Source organism: Hoplias malabaricus, chromosome 2, assembly GCF_029633855.1.
Source record: "Hoplias malabaricus isolate fHopMal1 chromosome 2, fHopMal1.hap1, whole genome shotgun sequence".
Classification (NCBI taxonomy): domain Eukaryota; kingdom Metazoa; phylum Chordata; class Actinopteri; order Characiformes; family Erythrinidae; genus Hoplias; species Hoplias malabaricus.
Genome location: NC_089801.1, coordinates 44,041,619 through 44,056,376, shown reverse-complemented (window position 1 = coordinate 44,056,376; position 14,758 = coordinate 44,041,619). Strand labels below are relative to the sequence as shown.

The following is a 14,758-nucleotide window of genomic DNA, read 5'->3' as shown; positions in this document are numbered from 1 at the left end:
GATAATGCAGAATTCATAAAATATATATATATATATATGTGTGTGTGTGTACTTATTTACACACTGTACCTGGTATGGGTGTATATGTGTGTGGTTAACCTCTTGATGCGTGTAGGCATGTTTAGTGGGGATTGTAGTCCCAGATCCAGATTTCCTCCCAGGATGGGCAAAGAAGAGGGGCCTTGAGGGATCCTACAGAGATTTGTGCAAGAACAAGGTAAACACTTTAAAATGTAATATTTTACATTATGGGGATATGCTTTTTGCCCTGATGAGAAAGACAAAGCCCCAAAATGTAAGTGTGTAGAGATTTTGGTTCACAGAGTCTGAGATATTTAGATCTTGTGCACAGCGCTGAGTTATGTGACATTATTTATTTATTTGTTTATTTATTTATTTTTGAAGGAACTGAAAAATGCCATTTTGGAGGATATTGTGCGGCTGGGGAAAGAGGCTGGCCTCAAGTCCTTTGAGCAGGTCAAATACTTACATATTATTTTCAGTATCTGCATATTGTTAACAAAATCCATGCCATGATTTATGAAGACAAAACAAAGAACAGTGTCATAAAAATGCAATAAAACATAATATAATTTTAAAGTTTAAGAATTACAATGCAAAATAACTATATGATAGTTACATAAAGGATAGTACAGTCTAGTCATTGTACAATAGTATATTGGATATAAATAATTATTTTATCTAAAAAATAAAAAATTGTTATCTATTATATATCTGTATATCCATTATGATCAATATGCTGGTCATTATTATCAGCCCTTAGCCACGTAACCACAAGAGACTTTACAAAGTGTACAGTCTAACAGCCGTAGACACTGTCCAGATGTAAATAGGGTTTAAGGGTAAGGTTTAAAAAATCAAATATGAGATATTCCTGAATATTTATTGTAGCTAGGGTTGCAAAATTCCAATATGTCTATTAATTCCAATAAATTCCCAAAATTTCCATTGAAAGTTTACATTTCGGAATATTGCTAAAGTTCCTATGGAAAGTTACCGGTAATTTACTGGAAATTTATCAGACATTTTCCACCTGTTTGCAACCATAGTTGTAGCCCTGTTTTTGTGTGTGTGTGTTTACCTCCAGGTCAGGGACATCATCCTGCACCCAGAGATGTTCTCTGTCCAGAACGGTCTTTTAACCCCCACCCTGAAGGCTAAGAGAACCGAGCTGAGAAGCCACTTCAGGGAACAAATCGACCAGCTGTACGCCAGGATTAAGATGTGAAAAACTCATAGACAGAGAGAGAGGGAGAGTGAGAGGAGACAGAATGGAGGAGAAAGCACAGAAGATGGTACAATGGCCAAAAAGCCAATCACCTACTCGCCCCATGAGCCCCTGCTCTTCTGGAAAGGCTATACATCAGACAATGGAGTTGTTGGACAGTTACTGTGATGATCTGATTGAATTCAGCCACAAACATTAGTGAGGTCAGGTTCTGATGTTGAAAGGGTGGTCTCTGTGGTCCAGAAATTATCAAACTCATCCCAAAGGTACAGGATGGAGCTCCATCCCTCAAGAGCACAGTTCTCTAGCTCCACAGCCCAATGCTGGGGCGTTTATACCCCTCGAGCCCCACCCTTGGCACTGTCCTCTGTGTATTCTCAATGTTTTAATGAAGCTTCGGTCGATTATTGTATGATAAAATCTTATGGTAAGATCCGAGTTAAGAAAGTGCAATTATGATCAGCACTAGGTGGCGCCACCATCCCATTGCTTCAGGGCTTTGTAGCCTTCATAAACAGATTGAATGCCTTAAGGCCAGTAAACGCCTCCAAACCTTGTTGGTCATTTCAGTAAGAGTTATTTTAATATTATTATTGATCTGGTATTGATCTAATAATGATCAACCAATTTAATGTAATCTCATTTAACAAGTCTGTCAAACTGCAATATGGCTGTGAAACAGAACATAGATGTACAGAAATACTCAGCCGTGAGGCCCAGCAGCTCTGACAGCGAAAGAGGGGGAGGTTTTGTGCTTTTATTTCTAATACTATTTAATGAAAACTGTAATTACTTGTGATTTCATTTGTGAGCTTTAATCGCTGGCTGTTTTGAAGCTTGCTTTAAGCCTCCGCCCTCGCCGTCAAGTGCGTCTATGAAATATTAGCCATAGTCCACTCAGGATTGACCTGACACTGACCTGCAGTTTTGTCCAAATTAAATCCTCTGGCCTTTTGGATTTAATAAACACTAAGTAAAATTACAGCTTCAAAATCACTGTGGTGCTCCACTGAGCTGTAATAGAGGGAACAGGGGCCTCTGTTGTTGTTACTTAGAGCAAAGCGCTGGAGAAACCGCACTATGTAACTTTTGGAGGAGGATATGAAATCTCACCCCCTCCTGATTTTAAGACAGTGCTGTAAAGATAAATTACTTTCCAGCTGTAGGGGGACCCCAGGAGCAAAAATAACAACTCATATCTAGTGTTGCTTTAATTAAGGCGTGAATGATAAAAGCACAGTGTTAAACCCGACCTGTCCTGGGCTGTGTGGGGTTATTTTTAAAGCATAAAACTTTTCAGTTCCTGAAAAAACAACATTAGAAAACACTCAAAATAAATATCTAAGCAGGACAGACTCTTATTATGAATTACATTGATGTAATAACAATCAACAACTAAATAACTTCAGGGACAGCAGGGGAAAGTGGCCCAAATCTTATTTTCTCACCAGTGTTTTCACACTGTTTTAATAATGTGACTTGTATCTAACATCAATCTGAACGTATTGCACATTTAAACTGACCCTCCTCACGTGCTCTGACCAGTGGGAGTGGTCAAATGAAAAATCTTTTTTTTGATAAATGGAGCGTTAAAACTGGGACTTATTAAAACGAGATGAGGACACAAGGTCCGGCAGAGTGAGGGTAATATTTCAGGTGATCCACATTCCAGCAGTGTTATGAACAGCATAACACAGATACAGACACAGTAAGAACTGTATGGTCCACAAGTTTGACTTTCTCATAAATGGCTGAAATGAATGTTATTGGGTTATGGAGTTATTTTTTGTTGCAAATTATTTTTTAGAAATGTAATAATTATTGACTAGGCTTTACATTCCCTAAACACCTTACGTTAATATAAAAATGCTTTGGACAGAACCTACAGGGATCTTTTCAAATTAAGAGGAATATGGAACTGGACTGATGTCAAAAGCTACAGTCACATTACCAGGGTCTGATTGTTTGCCTTAAAAGGTGCACTATCTGATATTTTGACCCAGCACTAGAGCTAGATTCAGAATTCAGAAATGAACTCCAGACTCACTTTTGATGCTGAGAACGGCCCCTGTTTTAGAACAAGGTATAAGCGCCCTGAATGTAGTGCAAAGTTACAATAATCAGCTTCAGCCTCGTCTACACAAAGCTTTGTGGGTGAGCACTGTCTTACCTAGCGGGGAGGGCAAAACAAATGTGGGAAGGGCCAAAACTACCACAAGGTGGGATTAACGTACGTGCTCCCGTCCTGAGAGTGAACACAAGGGGTTGAGAACAGCACAAACCAATGGGCGTGTGGCTTATTTCTTTGCTGAAGATGCCTTTACACCACTGTATCTTTACATTGAAGTCTGTCATTCGCTGCTTTATTAATGTTTAAATTGTCAACTAGTGCACATTTAATGTATGTCTTCAATTCAGATTTGAGTCACTTTTATATGTGGTCCTCATGGGTATGAAAATATGATTCAGTGCTTTTTGCTGCTCACCCAGACACGCAAACCACATATGTTTATCACATGAAGAAAGAAATTAGATTTGGGGCCATTTTCCCATTCTGTTTGAAAGAAGCCTTAGTGACGCAGAAATGTTTTCAACCAACAGCTCAAAAAAACTACACAGTGCTTTTCTATGTCATGAGATGTGCATTCTGTACATAACTGATGTATTTATGTTTTACATTTGTATTTGATGTATTTTAAAAACTGGACGCTGTGCCAAGCGTCACCTTCAGTGTCTGTGTAAGAGAAATAAAGCAGCGTCCCTCTCCTGAGCACGTGGATATTGTTAATCAGCAGCCACTCAGTTAAAAACACTTCTTTTGGTTAAGAGTTAACATAATTAATAAATAAATCATATTAATGTGGGGATCTGGCATCCACTAACAACACACTGTGAAACAAGACCACCCAGTTAAATTTCTATGGGCCAAGTCAGAAACCATGGGTTAAATCTAGCCCTTCTAGACTTTACAATTGCTCCACCCCCTCCTCTGAGTCTGTCCAATCAGTGCTGGACCTGCATTTAAGTGGAGCGCAAAGAAGATGTTAAAACGCAACGAGTACAGAGAAATAAGAGCACTGACTAAATGGAGAAGAAAGAGAACAGAGCGAAAACTGCTGAAAACCAAAGCTTCTGCTCTTTGCTCCTCACTGCTGTGCGCTTGGGTCGGGGTGAACAGCCACAATTACATTCACAACAACACATTGTTGAACTTGTGGTTAAAATGTCAAGTTATAACTTTAGGATGGAGTGGAATGGTAAAAGGAATGGTAAAGGTCAAATTCCTGGTCCCAAACCCTCCTCTCATTGGTTCTTTCCATGAGTGGATGTCTGGGTTAAACAGGGCCATCCCTGAGAGCTGTGATTATACAGATACAGTCTGGGCAGTAAGAACTAGCTTCAAGTACTCTGTGTAGTGATCGACCGATATGGGTTTTTTGATGGCTGATGCCGATTTTTACACAGCCGTAGTGGCCGATGGCTGATATGTAAAGCCGATATTCCCATTCCTCTGGCAGTGAATAAACTAGAGGCATTATCTGTAAAAGAAACCATTTTAGAGGTCCTGGAATAAATATGAAGTGGTCAAAAGCTTATGAAAACCACAAAAAATGCAGGCGCTTGTCTTATTTTGGAGAAAAAAAAGTGACTATAAACTGAAGAGTTCATGAGTCCCATTACTTTATTCTTTTTAAAATTGTCTCTCCAGGGGTCTACTTTCATCAGGTAAAATTTGGAGTTAATAGTAGACAGATGGCCTCTCCAAATGTCTCTTTAGACCCCAAGCTCTCCATAAGGAAAATTATTACTTTTACTGCAAAAATACAGTGTCAACATCTTAGTGTTTTTCTTTACTTTCTATGAGAAACTCGTCTCCTGTCCCTCACCAAGTGGCCATTTACCCCTCACCAAACAGAAAAAACCCTTATTTATGGTGTGTTTTATTCTGATGTTCTAAGTTTATTTCTGATGTTTACACTTGTTTCTCACGAGTACAGTGTTCCTTTAAATGACTGACGTGTTAAAAGGCGAGAGCTGCACTCTGATTGGCTGTAGAGCAAGACAACCTCCCCCACACCCCTGCTGCATTTAAATGTCCTCAGTAGGTGAAAAGTAATTCGATGAGGAAGAAAGCTGAAGTTTGGAATATCTTATTTTTTTTGGCTTTAATTCCTTAGTCCTACATTTTAGTGTATATCCTTGTGATCTTGAGAGTCTGACCGTTCGATTGGTGTATGATATGTACACATTGACTCAAATATGGCGCCGTGAAAAATCGTCACTAATTGTTTTTATAACAATTTCCAATAACATAGCAAAAAATACTTTATCGAGTGGGATTATATAAAAAATGATTAAATCAATGAAAATCAGTGACTTTAAGCTTTAATCTGGTGCATTAACTGTCGACTTTGAACCTGTAGTACTTGAGATATACTGACGGATATAACAATGAGTGATTTTTTTAATAAGCGCTGAGCAAAAGAGGCTAGATAAAGCTGGGTATCTAGGTTACAACTATCAACTCAGTCGTTTATGATGCACATTATTGAGTGAAGTTTACAAAGAACAGCCAGTAACAAATAGTGAGAGCTGAAGAGAAAATAATTCATAACGTTTTCTCTGATGAGAAGGCATGCAGCTACAGGTTGGAGGCTTGTACTCAATGATGACAAAATGGACGCAAGGGGCGCTCTAACAGCCAGAATGATGGAGCTGCCCACAGCACTGCCTGTGTGCATTGTGTAAATATCGGCCTCTTGCGCTAATATATCAGCCGATGCTGATTATATAAAAAATGCAAAAATCGGGCCAATTAATCAGTTGTTTTTATATTGGTTTATCACTAACTCTGTGCCTTATCCCTTTTGACCAGTTTCCACCATAATAGAAGTCTTGGATTTGATTGACCTTGCTTCATGTCTCAAGGCTGAATTCTCTTTGCTTAGCTCATCATGGGTGGAGGTTACTCTAAGGAAGGCAAGAGCTCCTCATGTGTAAACTCTTCTCTTTGCTGTGGACCATGATTTCACGCCCCAACATCAGCATAGATGGCACCTTACTGAAATATTCCGGCTTGGATTCCATAGCAGTACTGGAGGACTACTCTAAACAGCTGATAAATGAAATGGTTGAGAAAGCTCCAGATGTTGTGGAAGGTCTGGGATCAGCTCTAGCTCGTGCTGTGCCATATGAGGTGAGAATATGTGCACTGATAATCTCCTTCATCTTGGAACTCGCAATCTCTGCTTCGGGTATCTAAAACCCTGACAACATTGTGGACATAATGTGATGCGTGTTCACCGAGGAAAAGGCTTTCAGTGTGAGAGACTCCTTGCACGAGTATCTGAAGTGCCTCATCATGCATGTGATTGAAATGTTGATGGCTGTGGAAGAAAAGGAACGCCTGGAGAAACAGCTGTGAAGAGCTGACCCGTCTAAGGAACTCAATGCTCTACGATAATCAAATGAGCTCCCTCTCCATGAAGCACTGGCTAAATGCAGGAGCTTTCCACTCACAGATACCTGTCCACGCAGCCCGGCTGAAGATGTCAAGAACCACCTCGTATCGAGAGGCAAACCCTGAAGTGGCATCTATCAACAAAGTGGCGGGGATTTACCAGAAGGACCCCCAAGGCACTTTGGGCAAGTAGAAGGACCATCCTTTTGTGGGAATGGCATTTGTTGCAAAGTTTATGACTCTGAGCTTCCTCGGGACAAAATTCCAGGCACTGAGGTCCAAGCTTTTAAACTTCTGAATTGCAGGAAGTTACTGGACACCTATGTCAACTGCATATTCAACAGCGGGAACATACTCAGAATTATGTACACATATTTCTCTGACCTTAAGAATGTAAGGGAAGTGACATTACAACACCAAAGCTTCAACTCCCCAAACATCTACCCAGCAAACACGGACAGACCCAAGAAGTCAGATGAGGATTATCTGAAACTTTTTCTTGTAATGTAGTCCATTAAAAAAAAGACACTGTTTTTGGTTTTGCTTCCAAAGTCCATCGTAGATTAAGGTATGTTTGAATATAAAACCACATACAACCACAGCCTCTGAGGCATATAACAATTTTAACATATTTGTAGTGTATATTGGTTTTTTAATCATACACCGTGACACCTATGTGAATATATATTTAATATATATATTTATATATTGTGTTTATAGCGTTGACCTTATTCAAACTCTTATAATTACTGATATTTGACTAATGATAGTAATTAAAGTTTATAATTGGCTTAAACAATTAAAACGTTACTAATTAGTTTGAGAATGGATAATAGTCAAGCTAAGTGAGTTCTTCAGGATTTTCAGGAATTTTAATGAACAAACTGTACACACTGTAATTTCAAATAATGAAAGTTTTATTAATAAGAGGAAGGATATTTAATTAACATAGCATAACCTTGTAATCTCACGGCATCAACGCAGGAGAAACCAATTTGACTTTAAAGATAAGCTAGGCACTATGACTTGTGAATAAAATGTTGCTAATTGAGGTTATATTACATATAAATTATAAAGGGACTTAATCAGGCATCAGCTCCTGGAAAATGTGAGAATTGAGCTAGCTTACTCGTTTACCGTTTCACCGAGCCGTCGCGTCCTGCTGTTTTAACCTCCGTGTTCTAGGGTTGTTTCAGAAAGACAGGCCCGCTTGTGAAGGAGATTCCCTCCCGGTTGAGTTGAAGCTCTCGGCCTCAGGCGGGGCGGCGTCGATCGAGAAGTCCCCTTTTCGGAGAATTGTAGGCGTGGCTGGTTTCTCACCGGAGTGGAGTGGATCCTTCAGAGTGTTAGCTCGTCTCGTTGCTCGGTTTTCCAGAAGTAATGCCCTCAGAAGTCAGCTTATAACACTAATATATCCACTATCAACTAATCAAAAGGGGTGATATCTTATTCTGGCCACGAATAAGTTTCACCTACTTTGATCACTCGTGAGATCACTTCGATGGGCGATAAACAAAAGCACAATTAAAAGAAAAGAAGATATTCAAATCACTCGACGTATTCGTAAATTTCTTTCACACTAGCTAACTCAAGACGTCTCCTGGGAGCTTAGTGAGGTTTCTTTAAAAGTCTTCGTTCGTCGGCGTGAAGAGGAGAAAGCGTCTCGCTTGGAGAGGTTTGGAGCTTGAAGAGATGAAACAAAGAGAACGCGTGCAGGCGTTCAGAGCGGAAACGAAGTTAAGAGTCAGAGAGACAAAGAGTTGAGCTGAGTTGAGCTTCCGATCTTCTGAGCTGAACTGCTGAGCTGCACTGCACTGCACGGGCGAACGGCTCTCTGAACTGCGCTCTCAACTTCTTCCTGTTGCGAACTGTGTTGTTCTCTCAACTTATCTGTGTGCCGAGCTGAACTTCTTTTCAAAGCCAGCGCGGTCACGCCCTATTGGGAGGTGTCTTTTCTTTGATTGGGTGGCGAGTCCGAGGCTCACGTGATCGACTTCATGAGACAGGAAAGGGGGAAGCCTGAATCAGAGATTCACACAGAAGGAATAGAAATTTCGCTTATTGAAATTTCTTATACATGTTAGTAATATACAACAATGAGCGTCCTGGATTATTAATATCAAACATTTACATAAGATTTCATCTTGGGTACGTTGTGTTTACGTCCCATTCACAATATCGTTTTTAGAAGTATTAATTCGTTTTTCTAATCAGAGACAGAAACTTCCTTTCATGATAAAAACAGTAATACACATCATTTCATTAGAAGGTGGACGTTCATCTGAGGACACAGAGTGACATTTATACATATTGCAGACATACTTATTAAAATTTTATTAAGTCCATCATGTATTTAGACGGCCTTAGGCGAGACATGATTTCGCAAACGTCCACCTGAGGTCGCTGTTGGTCCATGCCGTTGGTTCGGTGCGGATGAGTTAACGGGGGTTCAAACCGAGGTCACCCCTTCTAACCATCTGCTGATTCCCGTGGGAGATAACGAGAGACATTGAGGTGTCACTTTGTCATAAAACAGGATTATAACTCCCCCCTTTGTTTGAGGTTCCTGTTTCTTAGAAGCATCGTAAAGGTTTGTTATCTCTAAATTTCCGAAGAGAGGAAGGGGGCCGGGGGCCAGTTGTCCTGGTCCGTCTTTTGATGTTTTAGATCTTATGTGCGTGCGTGTGTGTGGGGGCTGCAGGGTCTTTGCACCCCCGCGGTTTGTGGAATGTGGATTCTGTCGCAGACAGAAGGTCCTGGTCAGAATGGAAAAGTTTTAATTCAAAACTTTTCCTTTCTTCATTTTGATTTCTTCATCTCGTTATCCGGTCCATACTCCACTACATATTTATCAGACAAGAGCATTCACTACCTATCAGTCTTACAGGCATCTAGAAGTAGTTATCAGCCTCTGAGGCATATAACAATTTTAACATATTTTTACCTTCTGCAGGTTGGAGGGAAGACATTCGCACACAGATTTTCGCTCCTCTCATTGGTTGCAGTGTTGCTGCTCAACTCGACTGTGGTTGGCGAAGTCTGTGGGTGGGGCGATACTGGGACTGCCTCAAAGGAAGCGCTGCCTGTCAGACCTTGTTGATGGAACAAAATTCCCTTGTGCGTCTGAGTTGCTGCCAAAACGCCTTAACCTCGGTGGCGGACTTTCAAAATAAATGTTCGCGAAAATAAAGCACGTCTCCATGGTATAATATCTGCAGCTGTATCCAATTTTTCGGGGGACACGTCCCCTCCATCCCCCACGGTTCCTACCCCAATGCAATTTTTTAAATCAAATTGAGCAGAGAATGTGAATGGACTTTTGTTCACATGCACATGTAGATATTGTTCAAAAGGATTTATACTTGTTCCCTATACATTCTGACAAAACTGTGTAAGTGTAAAAGGTGAAAAATAGACTACATAGCTGAAATGAAACAGTAGCAATCAAATCAAATCAAATCAAATTTATTTATATAGCGCTTTTCACAACTGATGTTGTCACAAAGCAGCTTCACAGAATTCCAGTAAGACAAGATTTGACATGAAATGTAAAGACAAATGTAAAACCCTCAAGTGAGCAAGCCAGGGGCGACAGTGGCAAGGAAAAACTCCCCCAGCTGAGGAAGAAACCTTGGGAGGAACCAAGGCTCACAAGGGGTGACCCATCCTCCTCTGGTCAATCTACTGGTGATGATAGTTAGTAGTCCATGAGAACTTCAGTGTAGGGACAGCTTCAAGGCACTTGGTGGTTGCTGGAGCGTGGGCAGCTGGTCTGAAGCGTGGAGGAGGATCTCGACAGTCATCCATCAGTGTCCAGACAGACAGGTGGGCAGTCGTTTACTCGGAAAGATGTAAAGGGATGGAATTAGTTTTGAACTGTTTTGTGTTTGTAAAGTAGAAAATATGAAAATTTCCAGAGTGTGGCTAATGACTCCGGCAGATCTGACTATGACAGCATTAACTAAAAGGAGAGAACCAGAAGGACACACAGACACGGGAGCATCCTGAAACACTGGCATCCCTCCGCTCCACCGTCAACAAACCTGAGTGATCGCGAGAAGCGGCGGGACGACAGCACCAGCGTCTCAGTATACTATAATTCCCTGTGTCCATGGACCCCCCGGATCTGCCGCCTTTATCTATGGGGGAGCATTAGCTAACAAATGATAAACTAAACAAATGAGTTTTTAGCCTACATTTGAAGATTGCGACTGTGTCTGAGTCCCGAACATTTTTTGGAAGATCATTCCAGAGTTGGGGGGCTTTATAAGAAAAGGCTCTTCCCCCAGCTGAGGCCTTCTGAATTCTGGGAACATTTAAAAATCCAGTATTCTGTGATCTGAGTGAACGTGGAGGCTCATAATAGGAAATTGTATCTTGAAGATATTCAGGAGCAAGCCCATGTAGAGCTTTATATGTTAATAACAAAATTTTGTAGTCAATGCGGAATTTAACAGGCAGCCAATGAAGTGATGATAAAACTGGGCTGATATGTTCAAATTTTCTAGTTTTAGTGAGGACCCTAGCTGCAGCATTTTGAACTAGTTGAAGTTTTCTTAAATTGCTGCTGGTGCATCCTGACAGTAGTGCGTTACAGTAGTCAAGCCTTGAAGTAATAAAGGCATGTACTAATGTTTCTGCGTCCTGGAGGGATAAGGCATTTCTAATCTTAGCAATATTGCGAAGATGTAAAAAAGCTGTCCTAGTGATACTACCTATGTGTTGATCAAATGATAAATCCGGGTCAATTATGACACCAAGATTTTTTGCTGCTGAACCAGGTTTAACTGGAAAGTTAGCTAGATCTAAAATTAAATCTGATAATTTATTTCTTGTCACTTTTGGACCCAAAAGCAGGACCTCTGTTTTGTTGCTGTTTAGAAGGAGGAAGTTACGCAACATCCAGCCTTTCACGTCTTTTACACAGTCCTCTATTTTCTTTAATCTGTGTTTGTCATCGGGCTTGGCTGAAATATACAATTGTGTGTCGTCTGCGTAACAGTGAAAGTTAATGTCATGGTTTCTTATAACTGTGCCTAGCGGTAACATGTATAATGTAAATAATAATGGTCCTAAAATAGAGCCTTGTGGAATTCCAAATCTTACTTTAGAATAATTTGAATTTAGATTGTTTACTTTTACGAATTGATAACGTTCCGTTAAGTAAGATTTGAACCATAATAGGGCTGTCCCTGTGATTCCAACCATGTTTTCTAACCTTTCTATGAGAATATTGTGGTCTATTGTATCGAAGGCTGCGCTTAGGTCAAGAAGCACCAACAGGGATACGTGGCCTTGATCAGAGGCAAGAAGAAGATCATTTGTTATCTTGACTAGAGCTGTCTCTGTACTATGATGTTGCCTGAATCCAGATTGGAATTTTTCATATATATGATTCTTATGTAGATATGAACTAAGTTGTTGGGCCACAGCTCTTTCTAAGATCTTAGACAGAAATGGCAAATTAGAAATAGGCCTGTAATTAGACAGTGTACTAGCATCAAGATTTGGTTTCTTGATCATAGGTTTAATAACTGCTAGTTTAAAAGCTTTGGGTACATGGCCCAGACTAAGCGATGAGTTTACTATAGTTAAAAGAGGATCAATAATAGCTGGTAGTACTTCTTTGAGCAACTTTGTGGGAATTGCGTCAAGTGTGCAAGTTGTACAGTTTGCGGAGGTGATAATCTTCTCTAGTTCTATTGTGGTAGTGGGTAAAAGGTTTCAAGTCTTTCTTTTACAGTTATATTATGTTTTATTTCATTCACATCAGGTGGCAGCCAGGATGGATTTGATCCTGTGGCTAGAGTTTGTTGTCTAATATTCTCAATTTTATTATTAAAAAAGTCCATAAAATCTTTACTGGTGAGAGTTGCTGGAATTAGTTGTTCAGAACCTGCTTGATTTTTTGTAATTCTAGAAAACACACTAAACAGTGCTCTCGGATTATTTTTATTATTGGAGATCAGCGAGGCCAGATATGCTGAGCGAGCTTTAGTGAGGGCATTTCTATACTCTATAAGGCTGTCCTTCCAGGCAGAATGAAACACTTCAAGCTTGGTTGATCGCCATTTCCGCTCTAGTTTTCGTAATGTTTGTTTTAAAGTACGGGTCTTATCGTTATACCATGGTGCGAGCTTTTTCTGTCTTATACTTTTATGTTTAAGTGGTGCTACCTTTTCTAAAGTAGATCGACAGGTATTTTCTAGGTAGTCAGTTAGTACATCTAGGTCCATTGGGTCTGATGGAGTTGGAACTGGGGTCGATAGTTCTGGTAGGTTTTCTATAAATTGTAGGGCGGTAGATGGTTTTATTATACGCCTTGTAGAATAGCGAGGGTTCTTACATATATTATGGCTAAAACGTAGCTCATATGAAATTAAGAAATGATCGTAGATTGCTGAGGATTGCGGTAAGATATTAATTTTGTCAATGTTAAGACCTAGTGTCAGAACTAAGTCTAAAGTGTGGCTGCAGTAGTGTGTAGGCCCTGTTACATTTTGAGTAATACCAATAGAGTCTAAGATTGAGGTAAATGCCTTTTTTAGTGGGTCACTTTCCTTCTCGAAATGGATATTGAAATCTCCTACAATTATAACTTTATGATTGCACACCGCTAGGTTTGTAGCAAAATCGCTGAATTCTTTCAGAAATTCTAAGTAAGGCCCTGGTGGTCTGTAAATGTTGCATAATAAAAATGCGTCCTTTTTTGTGACCGGATTTGTAATAATAGTGGAGAGAACCTCAAAAGAAGAAAAGGTGTCACATTGTTTAAGACTAATTTCTAGGGTATTTTGGTAAATTACACATACTCCACCTCCTTTGCCTGATATTCTTGGGCTATGTGCATAATTATAGCCTAGGGGGGTGGCTTCATTTAGTGCTAAATATTCATTTGGTTTAACCCACGTTTCCGTGAGACAGAAAACATTGAATTTATGATCACTTATAATATCATTTACGATGAGTGCTTTTGAGTTTAGCGATCTTATGTTGAGTAACCCAAATTTTAGTTCTGAGGTGTTGCTGCTAGGTGTTGTGTATGATTTAATATTGATTAGGTTGCTGAAACAGGCTGATTTTGTTTTTCTACTTTTACATTTAGTTCGGGGGAAAGACACAGTCTCAATACAGTTGAACCTGGGTGACGCCTCAAGACAGTTCGCAGACGGTCGGTTTAGCCTGTCTGTCTGCGGCCTGGTCCCGGCTCTGGATTGTCAGCAGCTATCTACACTACTCTGCCGACTAACTAAAAGACTATGTGCTATACTGCAAGAAAGTAAGGCAGCACCCTCCCGCGTGGGGTGGATACCATCCCTACCTATAAGACCAGGCTTGCCCTGAAAACGTAACCAATTGTCTATAAAGCCCACTTGATTTTCGGAACACCACTTGGACATCCAGCAGTTTAACGCCCAAAGTCTGCTGTAAGCTTCGTCGCCACGCCGCATTGGTATGGGACCAGAGCAGATTACGGCATCGGACATAGTCTGGGCCAGTTTAATCACCTCTGTAATATTACCCTTAGTTACCTCAGACTGCCGCAGACGAATATCATTGGCCCCTACAGCAATGTGGAGGCATTTAGTTGGCAAGGAGTGTAAACTTTTGGGAAAAAAAATAATGAGGTTTTATAAGAAATGTGATTGAATTAAAAAAAAAATCTTCACATTATCTAGAATATTATGTATCATATTATATAGTGTATCTAGATCTCACCAACCCACACAACTGTGAAACAAGACCACCCTCAGACTCCTCAGAGCTGTGCTAGACTTGTGATTTTAAAATTATGATTGTGTTCTGGGCTAAATTAAATACAAGGCCAAAATGTGCATTAGCCAGGGAGGGGGTGCTGTGAGAGCTCACTGACTGATGATGTTACAGTCTAAAAATGGGTGGGGGAAAAAAACAAAAAACAAGCCAAGTAGCCCACTGCAGTTGTGAGGAATGAAACTGAAAACAGACAAAATACTCAGAAGACCCTCCACTTTGTGCTCATAGGTATGAGGCTGGGGTTCGCTAGAAAATCTTCTGCTGTTGAGTGG

At 40.2% G+C, this 14,758-nt stretch overlaps 1 protein-coding gene across 3 annotated transcripts in view; it reads left to right on the top strand.

Moving 5' to 3' along the window:
- The window catches only part of acsl1a (acyl-CoA synthetase long chain family member 1a), a 31,931-nt gene extending 27,920 nt beyond the window's left edge, over window positions 1-4,011 (top strand). For all 3 annotated transcript variants that reach the window (XM_066659819.1, XM_066659821.1, XM_066659820.1), the window contains exons 19-21: window positions 116-217; window positions 406-477; window positions 1,109-4,011. In XM_066659819.1, coding sequence (XP_066515916.1) covers window positions 116-217; window positions 406-477; window positions 1,109-1,249 — 315 coding nt within the window. In that variant the 3' untranslated portion in view covers window positions 1,250-4,011. The remainder of the gene's footprint in view (window positions 1-115; window positions 218-405; window positions 478-1,108) is intronic.
- Window positions 4,012-14,758: the final 10,747 nt, after the last annotated feature.